We start from the raw sequence: 14,351 nt of genomic DNA, 5'->3' as shown, positions 1-14,351 counted from the left end.
ATTAAATTATGAAAAGTTTCTTCAATTTCTATTTAGTAGAGAGTTTTTATCATAAATAGGTGCTGGATCTTGTCAAATGCTTTCTGAGTCTATTGATTACATGGTTTTTATTTTTTCTTTTATTGATGTTGTGTATTATGTTAATTGCCTTGTGTATGTTAAAACACCCTTGGATCCCTGGGAAAAATCCTACTTGGTCACAGTATACAATCTTTTTGATGAATTGTTGGATTCTATTTGCCAATATTTTGTTGAGGATCTTTACATCTGTGTTTATCAAGGATACTGACCTGTAATTCTCTCTCTCTCTCTCTCTCTCTCTCTCTCTCTCTCTCTCTCTCTCTCTCTCTCTCTCTCTGTGGTTGTGTATTGATCCTTCAAATTTGAATGAGAGTCTGCCTAGGTAAAGTATTCTTGGTGAGGTGTTCATTTCACTGAGTTTTTTCCACAATATCCCACTTTTTGCCACCACTTCAGGCCCTGAGGGTTTCATCTGATTGTCAGCTATAAATATTAAGGAGACTACTTTACAAGCAACTTCCCTCTTTGTTCCTGCTATTTTCAGTATTCTATCTCTATCTGTGGTTTTAGTCATTCTGATTAGGATGTGTCTTGGAGTATTTTTATTTGGATTTCTTTTAGCTGGTACCCGTCAGGCCTCCTGGATCTGAACACATGCACTTTCTAGCTCTGGGAACTTCTCATCAATGATGACTCTGACTGTTATTCCTTCATCAAGGGTTTCTTACTGTCCCTCCAGAACCCTGATGATTCTTATGTTGTTCCTCTTTGATTCATACCAAAGTTCTCTTGTCATATGGCGGTTTATTTTGAGGCTCTTTTTTATCTTCTGCTATTGTCTAGAGATTTTCTGCACTTCATATTGGAGCTCACTGATTCTGTCCTCAAGAGCGGTTACTCTGCTGCTGAGGCCTTCAAGTGAATTTTTCATTTCATGTACCAGGTTTTTCAGATGTTATTTCTGCTTGTATTTTCATTTGTATTTTCCTCACTTCTGCTCTCATGTATCTCTCCTGTGTCTTATTGGCTTATTGATGATGCATTCCATTTGAGTTCCTTATGCATCCTTAGTAGCTCCATACTAAATTCCTTATCAGAGAGGGTATATAGCTCAGCATTACTGGTTGGGTCATCTGGACTAGCTTCTTCATTCACTAAGCCTGGTGGATTTCTGCATAGTGACCTTTACAGTTTAGAGTTGTTTCTTGTGTTTTGTTGTGGATTGGGTGCCTATGGTTAGGAAGAATTAGATGTTTATGGTGAACTATGGAGAACCACCTCTACTACCCAGCCGCCGCCAAGCTTCAGGACGCTTTCCAGATGCTCGGGCCAAGACTCAAGCAGGAGTGAAGCCCCAAAGAACCAGGTAAGCAGAACTCTGTGACCTTGGACTCCAGGCTCAATGGAACCCAGAAACAGAGATCCTCTACCTGCTCCCACCAATCTCCAGTGATCCAGGGATTAAACCCAGGAGCCCCAACCTACCCTGCTCTGCATTCTTTTAGCAATCTCCAGCAACCAAGGGGTTACACCCAGAAACCCCACCATACCAGATAAATACCTCATCGGCAGACGTCTACTACCTCTACTACCCAGCCGCCGCTATGCTCCAGGACGCTTTCTGGACCGCACGGCCACCCTAAAAGTCTCTATCCCTCTCAAGGAGCTTAGAAAGCTACCAAGAGTATCCCGCCCACATGGCAAAGCCTGGCAAGCTATCCGTGGCATATTCAATATGCCAAAACCAGTAAATACAATGGGACTAACCCCCCTGACTGTGAAAGAGTCACCAATACGGCAACATTCAGAAGGATGCGGAAGGAGAGGCTGATAAAATCTCAAGGCTGAACTAGGCTGCTAAAACAAAGGACAAAAATGACTGTCTGTACTTCAATGCATGTACTCTGACATCAGATGCATCCATCGAGGACCTGTGGTACAAGCGCAAAAGATCAAGTACAACATCATTGGTCTGACCGAGATGAAAAGGCATCAATCACATCATGCCATTTTCGACACTAGAGAAGAACTGCTCCTCGGAACGTGCGACAAAAGAGGCGTTGGTGGCGATGGTATCCTTGTCAACACGAACAGCACTGATTCATCTGAATGCCTAACAACCCAAATCAGAGGATTACACTTGAATAGATGTGGCTCACTGCCTGCAGTTTCTATCTTCGTTGTCTATGAACCAACATCCAATTATGATGAAGGAGAAATTGACAAGTTCTACATGGAGCTGGAGAAGTTCATAAAGAAGACCACACCTTCTACAAGATCATTGTTGGTGATTTTAATGCCAAGATAGGAACGAGAAGATCAGCCAAAGAACCCACGGCCTACAATGGAACGAACAGGGTGAGAGAATATCTGAGTTCATCGTGTTGACCAAGACCATTCATGGTAACTCACAGTTCCAGAAGGCTGAATCTAAACACCAAACATGGGAGTCTCCCGGTGGACGGTTCCACAACGAAAAAGACCACATCACATTCAATCGACGGTTTTGCCTGACTGATGTCGCTGTTGTCCCAAAATTCTGAACGGGATCAGACCATCGTCTCCTTCGTGCAAAATTCTACTTCACAGAGCGAGGAGAAAGGGCTGCAAAGTTTAAGAAGAGAACTCCCAGAATGACCACCAACAGGGAGCTCTATGGCATTATTGTGGCAACATGAGAAGATGCCATCGTTCACAACATTGACAAAGAATACTATCTACTGGTTCAGCACCTCCAGTAGATAGTACTGTGCGAGAAATGCCTAGAGATAGCCACAAAAAGACTCCTGTCTTCAAAAACTCTGGAGCTCATTTGCAAACATGGCTTGGCGCAAGCCTCAGGCAAGTGCAAGCAAATGTCTGAGCTTGCAAAACAGTGCAGATAAATGATAATGGAAGACCTCAAAGAGAGAAGAGCAGCAGTGCTGGCCGATGCAGCAGAGCCGGAAAAAGCATTCACAATGCCCGGCTGTCCTTCGCCAACTATAAGAACAAGATGACTGCCCTCCGACGTCCTGATGAATCTATCACATCCTCCAGAAGGGCAATGGAGAATATTATCCATGTCTTCTACTCTGATCTCTTAGATAGCCACATCCTCCTGCCCACATGCCAAATTCCACTTAATGAATATGACATTCCCAACGTTCTCCCTTCCTAAATCCGACATGTCATTTTGTCGGTAAAGAAGTGAACAGCACCGGGCCCAGACAAGGTCAGACGCGAACACCTGAAGAACCTGCTGTCAGTACTGACCAATACACTGGCTTGGCTCTACACACGCTACCTGTCTAAATGCAAGGTTTCATCCCAGTGGAAAACCAGCAGGTCTGTACTACTGTACTAGATGGAAGACTTCCATGACATTGGCAACTATCGCCCAATCTGCCTGTTGTCTGTCGTCTATAAGCTGTTCACTCGAGTCATCCTGAACAGGATTAGTAGAACACTAGATGAAGAACAACCATGCGAGCAAGCCAGGTTCCAAAAAGAATTCAGCACCATTGACCATATACACATGATAACCAAGCTCATAGAGGTTTCTTGGGAGTTCAAGATGCCGCTCTGTCTAACGTTCATTGAATTAAAGAAGGCCTTTGTTTCTGTTGAGACGGAAGCAGTCATCGCAGCCCCAGCCAACCATGAGCTGCATTATGGATTCACTACCAGGATCTCACCATTCTACAATGAAGTGATCATCCAAGTCAAGAGAGGGGTTTGGCAGAGTGATACCATTTCAACGAAACTCTTCAGTGCCACCCTGGAGAATGTCATGTAATGACCGGAATGGGAAGGAAGGTGAGTGAAGACAGACAGTTAGCAAGTACACCACATCGCTTCGCTGATGACATCATTCTAATAACACCAAACATTAGCCAAGCAGCACAAATGCTGGCTGACTTTGACCGTGTGTGTGGAAAGCTTGGACTACAGCTGAATCTCATGAAGACAATGTTTATGAGAAACGGTCTCATTCCTGACATTCCATTTGTTCTCAATAGAACGAACATCTCCGAATGCAAGGTATGTGTACCTCGGTCGAGAAATCAACATGATGAATGACCTGGTACCTGAGTTACGCAGGAGGAAGAGAGTGGCTTGGAGTGCCTTCAAGAGTGTCGAAGAAATAACTTAAGAGGGCGTACAACCTCCAGCTCTGGGCATATCTCTTCGATTCCACTGTTCTTCCTGCATTAACATACACCTCAGAGACCTGGGCCCTATGAAAACAGGATGAGAACGCCATTTGGGTCTCCCAAAGAGGAATCAAAAGCGCTATTCTTGGAGTATCATGCTTCACTCAAGTGAGAGAAAGAATCCAGAGTTCCGACCTCTGTCGATGATCGAGAATCAGGGACACTGTCTTATTTGCCAAGGCGTCGAAAATCAAATGGACTGGACACGTAATGCCATTTGGAGATGACTGCTGGACTAGAGCCATTACCGACTGGATTCCACAGGATTGCGTGGCCACCCACCTACGAGATGGTCAGACTTCTTCGTCAAGACCCTGAGTGATCTGTTTGAGGCTCTTCATGTTCCTGGAGCAAGCAGATGCCACTGGGCTACACTAGCATGCGACAGGGACAAATGGAGACATACTGGTGCCCGCTCAAGCAAATCGAGGAGTAATGGGATGTCAAGTGATCAAGTGATCTTGTGTGTTGTTGCGTGGTTGGGTGCCTACAGTTAGAAAGAAATCAGATGTTTATGGTGAACTATGGAGAGTGGAACAAATGCATGGCTGTGGAGGGCGCAGACACCTGAGTTTCCTCATTTTCCTGGGCCTAGGGCTGGGCAGAGTCAAGCCAAGGTGGCTACGCAGCCCTCCCCTTCCTTATCCACTTCATAAGCTGGGGGTGTTGGGAGCAGGGGGGTGGGAAGGGAGCAGGGAATGCAGGGAGAATCCTGACCTGGAGGGCACAATGGTGATTCTAAGAAAAGAGCACCCCCCCCCCCCGCCCCCATGCCTGAACTTTCTCAGTTTCCTGGGTCCGGGCCTTACTTTGGTGAATTTTAAAGTTATTATGCATCTAATAAACATCAAATAATGTTTTAGTTATTTGTTTCTCTGATTGAATAAATTCTTGCTCCTATGAAGTTTGCATTCTAAATGGGAAAAACTAAGCTTTAAGTGATAGGCAAAGTCAGTTCAATTAGAAATAGCACAGTAAAATATTCTTAGGGTTCTGGGGTTTCTGCTTTTACTTCATCTGCTTGGTCTCTCTGACCCAGGTAAAACTAAAAGACATAGTTAGTAAGAGACAGGAACAAGTAGAGACTCTGGAGAACTAGCAAGAATATGTTTCTTCCAACTTTGTTGTGTTAAGCAAATCAATGTACAATAGTACAGGAGAAAATAAAAGCATTTTATGTTAAATCTCCATCATTTAAACTGAAGTAATCTCAGTTAAAAGAAAAAAAGGGTACTATTAATTTAGGTATTTTGTTTGCTTTACAAGTAAACAAAAACCTGTGACATACTTAAATATGATTCACTATTACATTATTACTGTATTTCTCTCCAGTGATGAAAACATCATGATAATAAACTAAGTAAAAGTACAAGTTTTTATCTTTTAAAAATAACACTGAAATTTTACAGTACTAACACTGAAAGTTTATAGTAGAAAGCAATGTATAGAGGAAAGCCAGACTTACTTTGGATCATCTATATCATACACCACTCGATCTATGATATCACTCTGATGTATCAGCCTTTCAATATCCTGGGCAATTTTTGTCCTGAAACCGTAAGAGAAGTATGATCAAAATTCATGAAATTCAGTGTGCAACTTTCTCTAAATAAGCTTGAATCTTAAAAAAAAAAGACATTCATTAAAATAAAAGTGATCATCCCTCTAACTATATAATCTGTTTGTATATACAAACTATCAAAACAAGCAATACTAAGACTGATGATCTGAATCTGAATTTTAGAACATGTCATAGAGAAGTTGAGCTACATCAGAAACCAAAACAAAACAAGCCCAAATGTCTTATCAAGTTATTCCATCAAATGATTTATATCAGTGACCAGATCCCTTCTGCAGTTTTTCAGTAAATAACCAGCATCTTTGACAGTATCACTACAGGTGGTGAGAATCTGAAAAGGCAGAAGCTGCAGAAGGGTATTGAGTCCCCCGCTACCAGGAATTTAGCAATGACACAACTGGCTTGCACATTCTGAAAATCTTATCTCTTCTGTGGCTACAAAGAAATGTGGAGGGAAAAGAACCCCATATCCCTGTGAGATGGGGATTCTCCAGCCTCAGGCCAGAAAGACGGTACAGAGGGGAGGGCACTTGCCTTGTAGGCAGCTGATCCACGTTTGATTCCTGGCACCCTATAGAGTCTCCTGAGCACACTCAAGAATGAACCCTGAGCACAAAGCCAGGAGTAATCATTGAACACAGCAGGGTTTGGCCTCAAAACAAAAACCAAAAAAAAATTTCTCTAGCTTTGAGCCCCCTGCTGATCACTGTAACAAACTGGAAAATTCCTAAAATCCCCCAAGTGTCCAAGAAAACTAAGCTACTGATGGTTTCCACAATCTTTCAGTCAGTGTTTAAATCCAGCAGCATCTAACACTCACATGACAAAACAGGCAGGCCAAGACCAGAAAACCATGTACTAATTACATGTACTAATTACATGTACTCAAGATTGTTTCAGCTAAAATTTGCAACTGCATATTGGAACTATGGGCTTGTTCCATGAAAAGGCAAAGTAAGAAAGTTTGCCAAAATGATTTGCCAAAAAGATTTCAAGAATACACTGAATACTGAACCTCCTAAACTTCAGAAAGATGTAAAATTAGTTGTTTACAACTTATATTTCACATTTTGCTAATTACAAATTAGCAAAAACATATTTCTCTGTGATCAAAGAATATCAAGTTTCATATTGATCAGAAATATATCTAACAGAATCACACTATAGTCTTAAATTCAAATAAAAAACCAATCTAATGAAGATTATTTTGAAAAGATGTAGTTTCAGGGTGGAAAGCTTGTCTTGCATATGTGATACGCTGGGGTTTCATCCCTGCCACCATAAAATTAAAATGATCAGAAAATACACAAATAGATGGCAGTTAAACACATGAAAGAGGAATATTAAAAATGAAGAAAGTCTAAATCTAAAATCTAAAAATCTAGTATATATATTTGTTTAGTGCAGAGGTGTCCAAAACTGTCCAGAGAGCAGTGTGATTCTGGGCCAGACAGTCTGGCCCCATCACGGAACAGCACTAGCCTAGGGTGCTGAGCTCACCTGGGGGTGCTCAGGACCAAGAAAGACATGCAGTTCTCAGGCTTAACCTGGGGTCCAAAACATTTAACCTTGCTCTCCAGCCTGCAAATTTCATTTTTAATTTTTATTCTACCAAAAAAAAATTCTGCCAAAGCAGATTATAACAAAACCTAGTAGCAAATACCAAATTGCTTTCAAAGAAAAAGACTTTAAAAGCTGTTAATTATAATAAAAACAAATCCAAACTTTTGGGTTTTATCATCCAAACCTTAAATAATGAAGAGAAAGCACTTTAATATTACAAGTCAGAATCATTTTTACTAAATAAGGCTGATATATGCAATTAAGTACAGAAATACTGTGTTAAAAGGTGGCTGCAATGGTTGCATGAAACAACAGCACTGTGAAGTGTAAACAGGAGAAGGAGATCAGACATCAGGAGGGCTTGCAGGCCATGGGGGGCTGACTTGGTGCAGGGCATAAAACCAGGAACACAGGCTCTCTAAAATTAAACTGGGTGCCAAGCAGAAAACACATTAAACTTTGCTGGAAAATTTGGATTTCTATGTGGAATCCCAGCTTTTACACGTTGAGATTTACACGAAGCTATGTACAAATTAAAGTGGTCTGCAGTGGTCTTCACCTGATACTGCATTTTAGGGAATTTAATCATTTCTCTTTGTTTTTGTCTGCTTTCTTTTGTTGTTGTCCACACGGAGCAGTGCTCAGCCCTCACTCCTGGCTCTGTGCAGAGGGGTCACGCCTGGTGGGGCTGGCCTCATGCAAGGCAAGCATGATACCCTTCGATTTCTCCACTTCCTAAATCTCTGTAAGACTAGACACAACATTAATATCTGAGGGAAATCTTTGCCCTGCTCATAGCCCTCATGAATAAAAAGGAAAAATAATTTTCCATTCAGATACATTATTTGTGCTAAGCTGCTAAACTTTATAGAATATCACTTTGTTCTTAGCCTCAACTCCTTATTAAAATAGTACTCTCTACCCCAAATAAAACAATGGTTTTTTTTTTCTGATACCTGCAGGGATTATATCTTCTAACTTTATCACACTAAATATGTATCAAACTTTCGGTTCAGAAAAAACTTTTGTGCAAAATAATTTTTTGGGCTTATTTTTGTTTCTGTGTTTGGGACACATGGTGATACTCAGAGAACACTCATGATGGTGCTAGGGGATCATATGGAATGCTGGAGGTGCAACATGGGCCAGGTGTGCACAAAGTGAGCACCCTGCTCGCTTACAATCGCTCCAGCCCCCACGGACAATAGTTCAACAATGCACAGTGCAAGGCCAGAGAGGGAGCTCTGGGGGCTGAGCGGAGCAGCAAAGTGCAGATCTGACCCTCTCATGCACAGTTCCCATGTTCCCATGTTCCCATGCTCCCGCCATGCATAACCTGGCACAGACCCAGAAGTCACCCCAGAGCACTGCCAGATGCTGCCCAGCACCCCCACCCCAAAACACCCAAAAAGAATATATACCCATTCCATTCAATTCATGCTTAAAAGTTTACATGGTGTGTAGCCACCAGCAAAATTTCATTTTGATTTTTTAGACAAATATATACCAATATTATTTTTACAAATTTCAATGCTACATTTACTTACTGTAAGGATAAGAAAAAAATCCTTATATGAGTGTTCTCTGAAGATCCACAGAAAAATAACTCTATCAAATATATAGTATAACCACATACATACCAGTTTCACAAATCTGGGCTTAATATTTAGCTCATAACTCAAGAAATCTAAGTCTCAACATAATTCTCTGTAAATGAAGAGAAATAAGAACAATTTCTTTACAGAGCTGTTCTAAACTACTTCTTAGTAGAGTGTCTGACTAATAAAAAACACTCAACAAATGTTATATGCTCCTTGGGTGAGAAACAGTATCGAGGGTGAGGTGTTAGCTGCTGACTCTGGCACAGTATAGTATCCTCTGAGCACTGCCAGGGCCTCTGGACATGGAGCCAATAGGAAGCTCTGAGCCCCTCTGGGTACCGTGCAAACACCAATTAAAAAAAATTAAAATGGTATATGCTACTACTCTTTTTTTAACATAGTCATATTTTATTATGAAATCTGGATTTATTATATTATTGTAATAACTGAAGTTTCTTTTTTTTAATTTTTCTTTGTGATTCTTTTTTTTGAAGTTTCACAGTCATGGTCATGGTTCTCCCGCTGTTCATCAATTTGCTCAAGTGGGCCCAGCAACATTGTGAGACTTGTTATTGTGTTTGGCATATCGAAAACATCACGGGGAGCTTGCCAGGCATTGCCGTGCAGGCAAGATACTCTCGATAGCTTGCTGGGCAATCCGAGAGGGGCGGAGGAATCCAAGTCGGGTCGGCCATGTTGGCCACTTGCAAGGCAGACGCCATACCACTGTGCTACCGCTCCAGCCCTTTTGAAGTTTATGGGATCTTTTTTTTTAATTAATTAATTTATTTATTTATTGAATCACTGTGGGAAAGGCCACAAAGCCTTCAGGTTTAGGTCTCAGTCATGCAAATATCAAACACATTTCCCTTTACCAATACTTATTTTTTACCATGAAGAACCCCAATAAAACCCCACCCCCCCACCCCTCCCAGCCCCTGTGAGGCAGATGAATTCCAGTCAACACTCTATCTGCTTTGATTAGATTCATTGCTTCAATAAAAGATTCACCACTATTATTCAGAGTTTACCCCCCCCCCAAATCAGACTTGCTGAAAAAGCATTGTGAAGTGATTTGCTCTCTACAGCTAGGTTCAAGAATTAAATGTTGGTTTTGGATTTCTGCTATTTTACCTATTGACCCTGGAAGTATTTCTACTGAAAGTCAGATAGTTAAGAAATTGGTTTCTGTGTTCTGGAATCGTGGCCGTGCTGGAGAGCCGCTCATGGGGGGGCAACTGTTGGCCTCGGTAGGGTGTGAAGGGCGGACCGAAACGCCCCCCTTATGGGATCTTTTTTTAATTTAATTTTTTTTTATTAGTGAAACACCATGAGGTACAGTTGTTGACTTTACAAGTTTTTTGCCTGGGTTTCAGTTATACAATGATCGAGTACCCATCCCTCCACCAATGCCCGTTCTTCACCACCAATGATCCCAGTATCCCTCCCATCCCCCCCTAGCATCCGGTCTCTGTGGCAGGGCATTCCCTTTTGTTCTCTCCCTTTGGGTGCTGAGGTTTGCAAAAGAGGCATTCAGTGGCATTCATGTTCTGCCTATATTCTATTTTCAGCATGCATCTCCCATCCTGGGAGGATCCTCCCAACACCCTTTACTTGGTGTTCCCTTCTCTGTCTGAGCTGCCCTTTCCCGTAGCATGTGCGGCTGGCCTCCAAGCCATGAAGTGAAACTGCTGGTACTTATGTCGATTATTCTTGGATGTTAGTCTCCTATTTTGTTGCTTTATATTACCCAGATGAATGCAATCTTTCTATGTCTGTCCCTCTCTTTCTGACTCATTTCACTTAGCACGATACTTTCCATGTAGTACCACTTGTATGTAAATTTCATGACTTCATCTTTTCTAACAGCTGCATACAGTACTCCATTGTATAGATGTACCAAACTTTGTTTAACCAGTTATCTGTTCTCCGGCACTCGGGCTTTTTCCAGATTCTGGCTATTGTGAACAGTGCAGCAATGAACATAGAAGTGCAGACGTCATTTCGGCTATAATTTTTTGCCTCTCTGGGATATATTCCCAGGAGTGGTATTGCTGGATCAAATGGGAGCTCAATTTCTAATTTTTGGAGAATCGTCCATACTGTTTTCCAAAAGGGCTGAACCAGTCAGCATTCCCAACAGCAGTGAAGGAGTATCCCTTTCTCCCCACATCCGCGTCAACACTGGTTGCCTTTGTTCTTTTGGATGTGGGCCAGTCTCTGTGGTGTGAGGTGATATCTCATTGTTGTTTTGATCTGCAGCTCCCTGATGATTAGTGATGTAGAGCATTTTCTCATGCCTTACAGCCATTCGGATTTCTTCCTTGAGAAAGTTTGTTTATTTCATTACTCCATGTTTTGATGGAGTTGGATGTTTTCTATTTGTGGAGTTCAACCAGTGCTTTATATATCCTTGATATCAACCCCTTATCAGATGAGTATTGGGTGAATATCCTTTCCCATTCTGTAGATTGTCTTTGTATTCTGGTCACTGTATCTTTTGAGGTGCAGAAACTTCTTAATTTAAGATAGTCCCATTTGTTTATCTCAGTTTCCACTTGGGTGGTCAGTGGAGTGTCGACTTTGAAGATACCATTAGCCTCAATATCGTGGAGGGTTTTGCCAACCTTGTCTTCAATATATCTTATGGGTTTGGCCTGATGTTGAGATCTTTAATCCATTTTGATATGACTTTTGTGCATGGTGTTAGGTCGAGGTCTAAGCCCATTTTTTTGCATGTGGTTGTCCAGTTATGCCAGCACCATTTGTTGAAGAGGCTTTCCTTGCTCCACTTCACATTTCTTGCTCATTTATCAAAGATGAGATGTTCATACTTGTAGGGTTGTATGTACAGATATTTCTCCCTGTTCCATTGGTCTGCAGCACTGCCTTTGTTCCAGTACCGTGCTGTTTTTAATTATTACCGCTTTGTAGTAGTGTTTAGGTTGGGGAGGGTAATGCCTCCCCTCTTCTTTTCCCCAAGCATTGCTTTAGCTATTTGTGGGCATTTGTTGTTCCATATGAATTTCAGGAGTGCTTGATCTATTTCTTTGAAAAATGTCATGGGTATCCTTATAGGGATCACATTGAATCTGTATAATGCTTAGGGGAGTATTGCCATTTTGACAATGTTAATTCTTCCTCTCCATGAGCAAGGAATATGTTTCCATTTCCTTGTGTCCTCTTTTATTTCATGGAGTCGCGTTTTGTAGTTTTCCTTGTAGAGGTCCTTTACCTCTTTAGTTATGCTGATTTCGAGGTATTTGATTTTCTGGGAAACGATTGTGAACAGGATTGTCTTTTTCCTGTCACTTTCTACTGTCTCATCATTTGCCATGGATTTGGGGGCATTAATTTTATAGCCTGCAACTTTACTGTACAAGTCTATTGTTTCTAGGAGTTTCTTGGTAGAGGATTTAGGTTTCTTGAGATATAGTATCATATCATCTGAAATAGTGAGAGCTTGATTTCTTCCTTTCCTGTCTGGATGCCTTTAATGTCTTTTTCTTGTCTAATCGCTATTGCAAGTACTTCCAGTACTATATTGAACAGAACTGGTGATAGTAGGCATACCTATCTTGTCCCTGATCTTAGAGGGAAGGCCCTTAGTTTTTTCCCAGTGAGGATAATGCTTGCCAAGGGTTTGTCATAGATGGCTTTGACTATCTTGAGGAAAATTCCTTCAAAACCCATTTTGGTGAGAGTTTTCATAATAAACGGGTGCTGGATCTTGTCAAAAGCTTTCTCTGCGTCTATTTATATGCTTATATGGATTTTATACTTACTTTTGTTGATATGATGGATTATGTTGGTTGATTTCTAAATGTTAAACCATCCTTCCATCCCCAGGATGAATCCCACTTGGTCGTGGTGTATGATCTATTTGATGAGTTGATGTATTCTATTTGCTAATATTTTATTGAGGATCTTTGCATCCGTGTTCATCAGGGATATTGGCCTATAGTTTTCTTTGTTGGTGGTGTCTTTGTTTGCTTTTGGTATTAGGGAGATATGTGCCTCATAGAAGCTGTTTGGGAGAGTTCCTGTTTTTTCAATTTTCTGGAAAAACTTGAGGAGAACTGGCAAAACATCTTCTTTAAATGTTTGTAAGAATTCACTAGTGAATCCGTCTGGGCCTGGGCTTTTGTTTTTGGGAAGACTTTTGATTAACACTTCAATTTACTTGCTATGAATGGGTCTATTCAGGTATCCCAAGTCTTCTTGATTCAATCTTGGGAGATTATAGGAATCCAGGAATTTATCCATTTTTTCTAGGTTCTCTTGTTTCGTGGCATACAGACTTTCAACGTAGTCTCTGATGATCTTTTGAATTTCATTGGTTTCTGTTGTGATGTCCCCTTTTTCATTTCTGATTCGATTTATTAGGGTTCTCTCTCTTTCTTTGTGAGTCCTGCTAGTGGTTTATCAATCTTGTTTATTTTCTCAAAGAACCAGCTCTTGTTTTCATGGATCTTTCAAATTGTTTTTTGGGTTTCCATGTTGTTAATTTTTCTCTAAGTTTTATTATTTCTTTCCTTTGGCTAATTTTGGGTTACTTTTGTTGGTTATTTTTCCAGGATCTTGAGCTGTGTGGTTAGGTTTTCTATGTAGGCCCTTTCTTCTTTCCTTAGGAATGCTTGCAAAGCTATAAATTTTCCTCTTAGTACTGCTTTAGCTGCATCCCATAGATTTTGGTAGCTCGTGTCTTCATTCTCATTTATTTCCAGGTATCTTTTTATTTCGTCTTTGACTTCCTTCCTGACCTACTCATTGTTGAACATTGAGTTGCTTAATTTCCAGGTGTTTGATTTGTTTCTCAATGTCTTTGTGTGATTTGCTTATATCTTCAGCACACCGTGGTCTGAAAAGATTGTTGATACTACTTCTATCTTCCTGATTCTGTTGAGGTATGTTTTGTGGCCTAGCACATGGTCTATTTTGGAAAATGTTCCGTGTGCACTGGAGAAGAATGTGTATTCTTTCTTTTGGGGGTGTAAAGCCCTGTATAGGTCTATTAGCCCTCTCTCTTCTACTTCTTCCTTCAAAGCCAATGTTTCCTTGTCGAGTTTTGTTCTTGTTGATCTGTCCAGAGGTGATAAGATGATGTTTAAGTCTCCAAGTACTACTGTGTTGCAAGCACTGTCCTTCTTAAAATCTGTTAGCCGTTGTTTTAAGTATTTAGCTGTTCCCACATTAGGTACATATATATTTAAGAGTATGATTTTTCCTGTTGTACGTATGTATTGATGAATAGAAAATGGCCTTTGCTGTCCCTTCTAATCTTTTTCAGCCTGAAATTTATGTTGTTGGATACTAGTATAGCCACCCAGCTTTTGTGAAAGAGCTGTTTTCTTGCAAGATTGTTTTCCATCCTTTAACTTTGAGTCTGTG

The 14,351-nt window shown here is 40.9% G+C and overlaps 1 protein-coding gene across 2 annotated transcripts in view; it reads right to left on the bottom strand.

The window, feature by feature from the left end:
• AGTPBP1 (ATP/GTP binding carboxypeptidase 1) overlaps positions 1-14,351 on the bottom strand; it is a 185,395-nt gene that overhangs the window by 56,936 nt on the left and 114,108 nt on the right. For both annotated transcript variants that reach the window (XM_056122523.1, XM_056122524.1), the window contains one exon: positions 5,683-5,766. In XM_056122523.1, coding sequence (XP_055978498.1) covers positions 5,683-5,766 — 84 coding nt within the window. The remainder of the gene's footprint in view (positions 1-5,682; positions 5,767-14,351) is intronic.

This window comes from Sorex fumeus, unplaced genomic scaffold, assembly GCF_029834395.1.
Source record: "Sorex fumeus unplaced genomic scaffold, SorFum_2.1 ptg000046l, whole genome shotgun sequence".
NCBI classification, from domain to species: domain Eukaryota; kingdom Metazoa; phylum Chordata; class Mammalia; order Eulipotyphla; family Soricidae; genus Sorex; species Sorex fumeus.
This window is presented reverse-complemented; position numbering and strand designations above follow the sequence as displayed.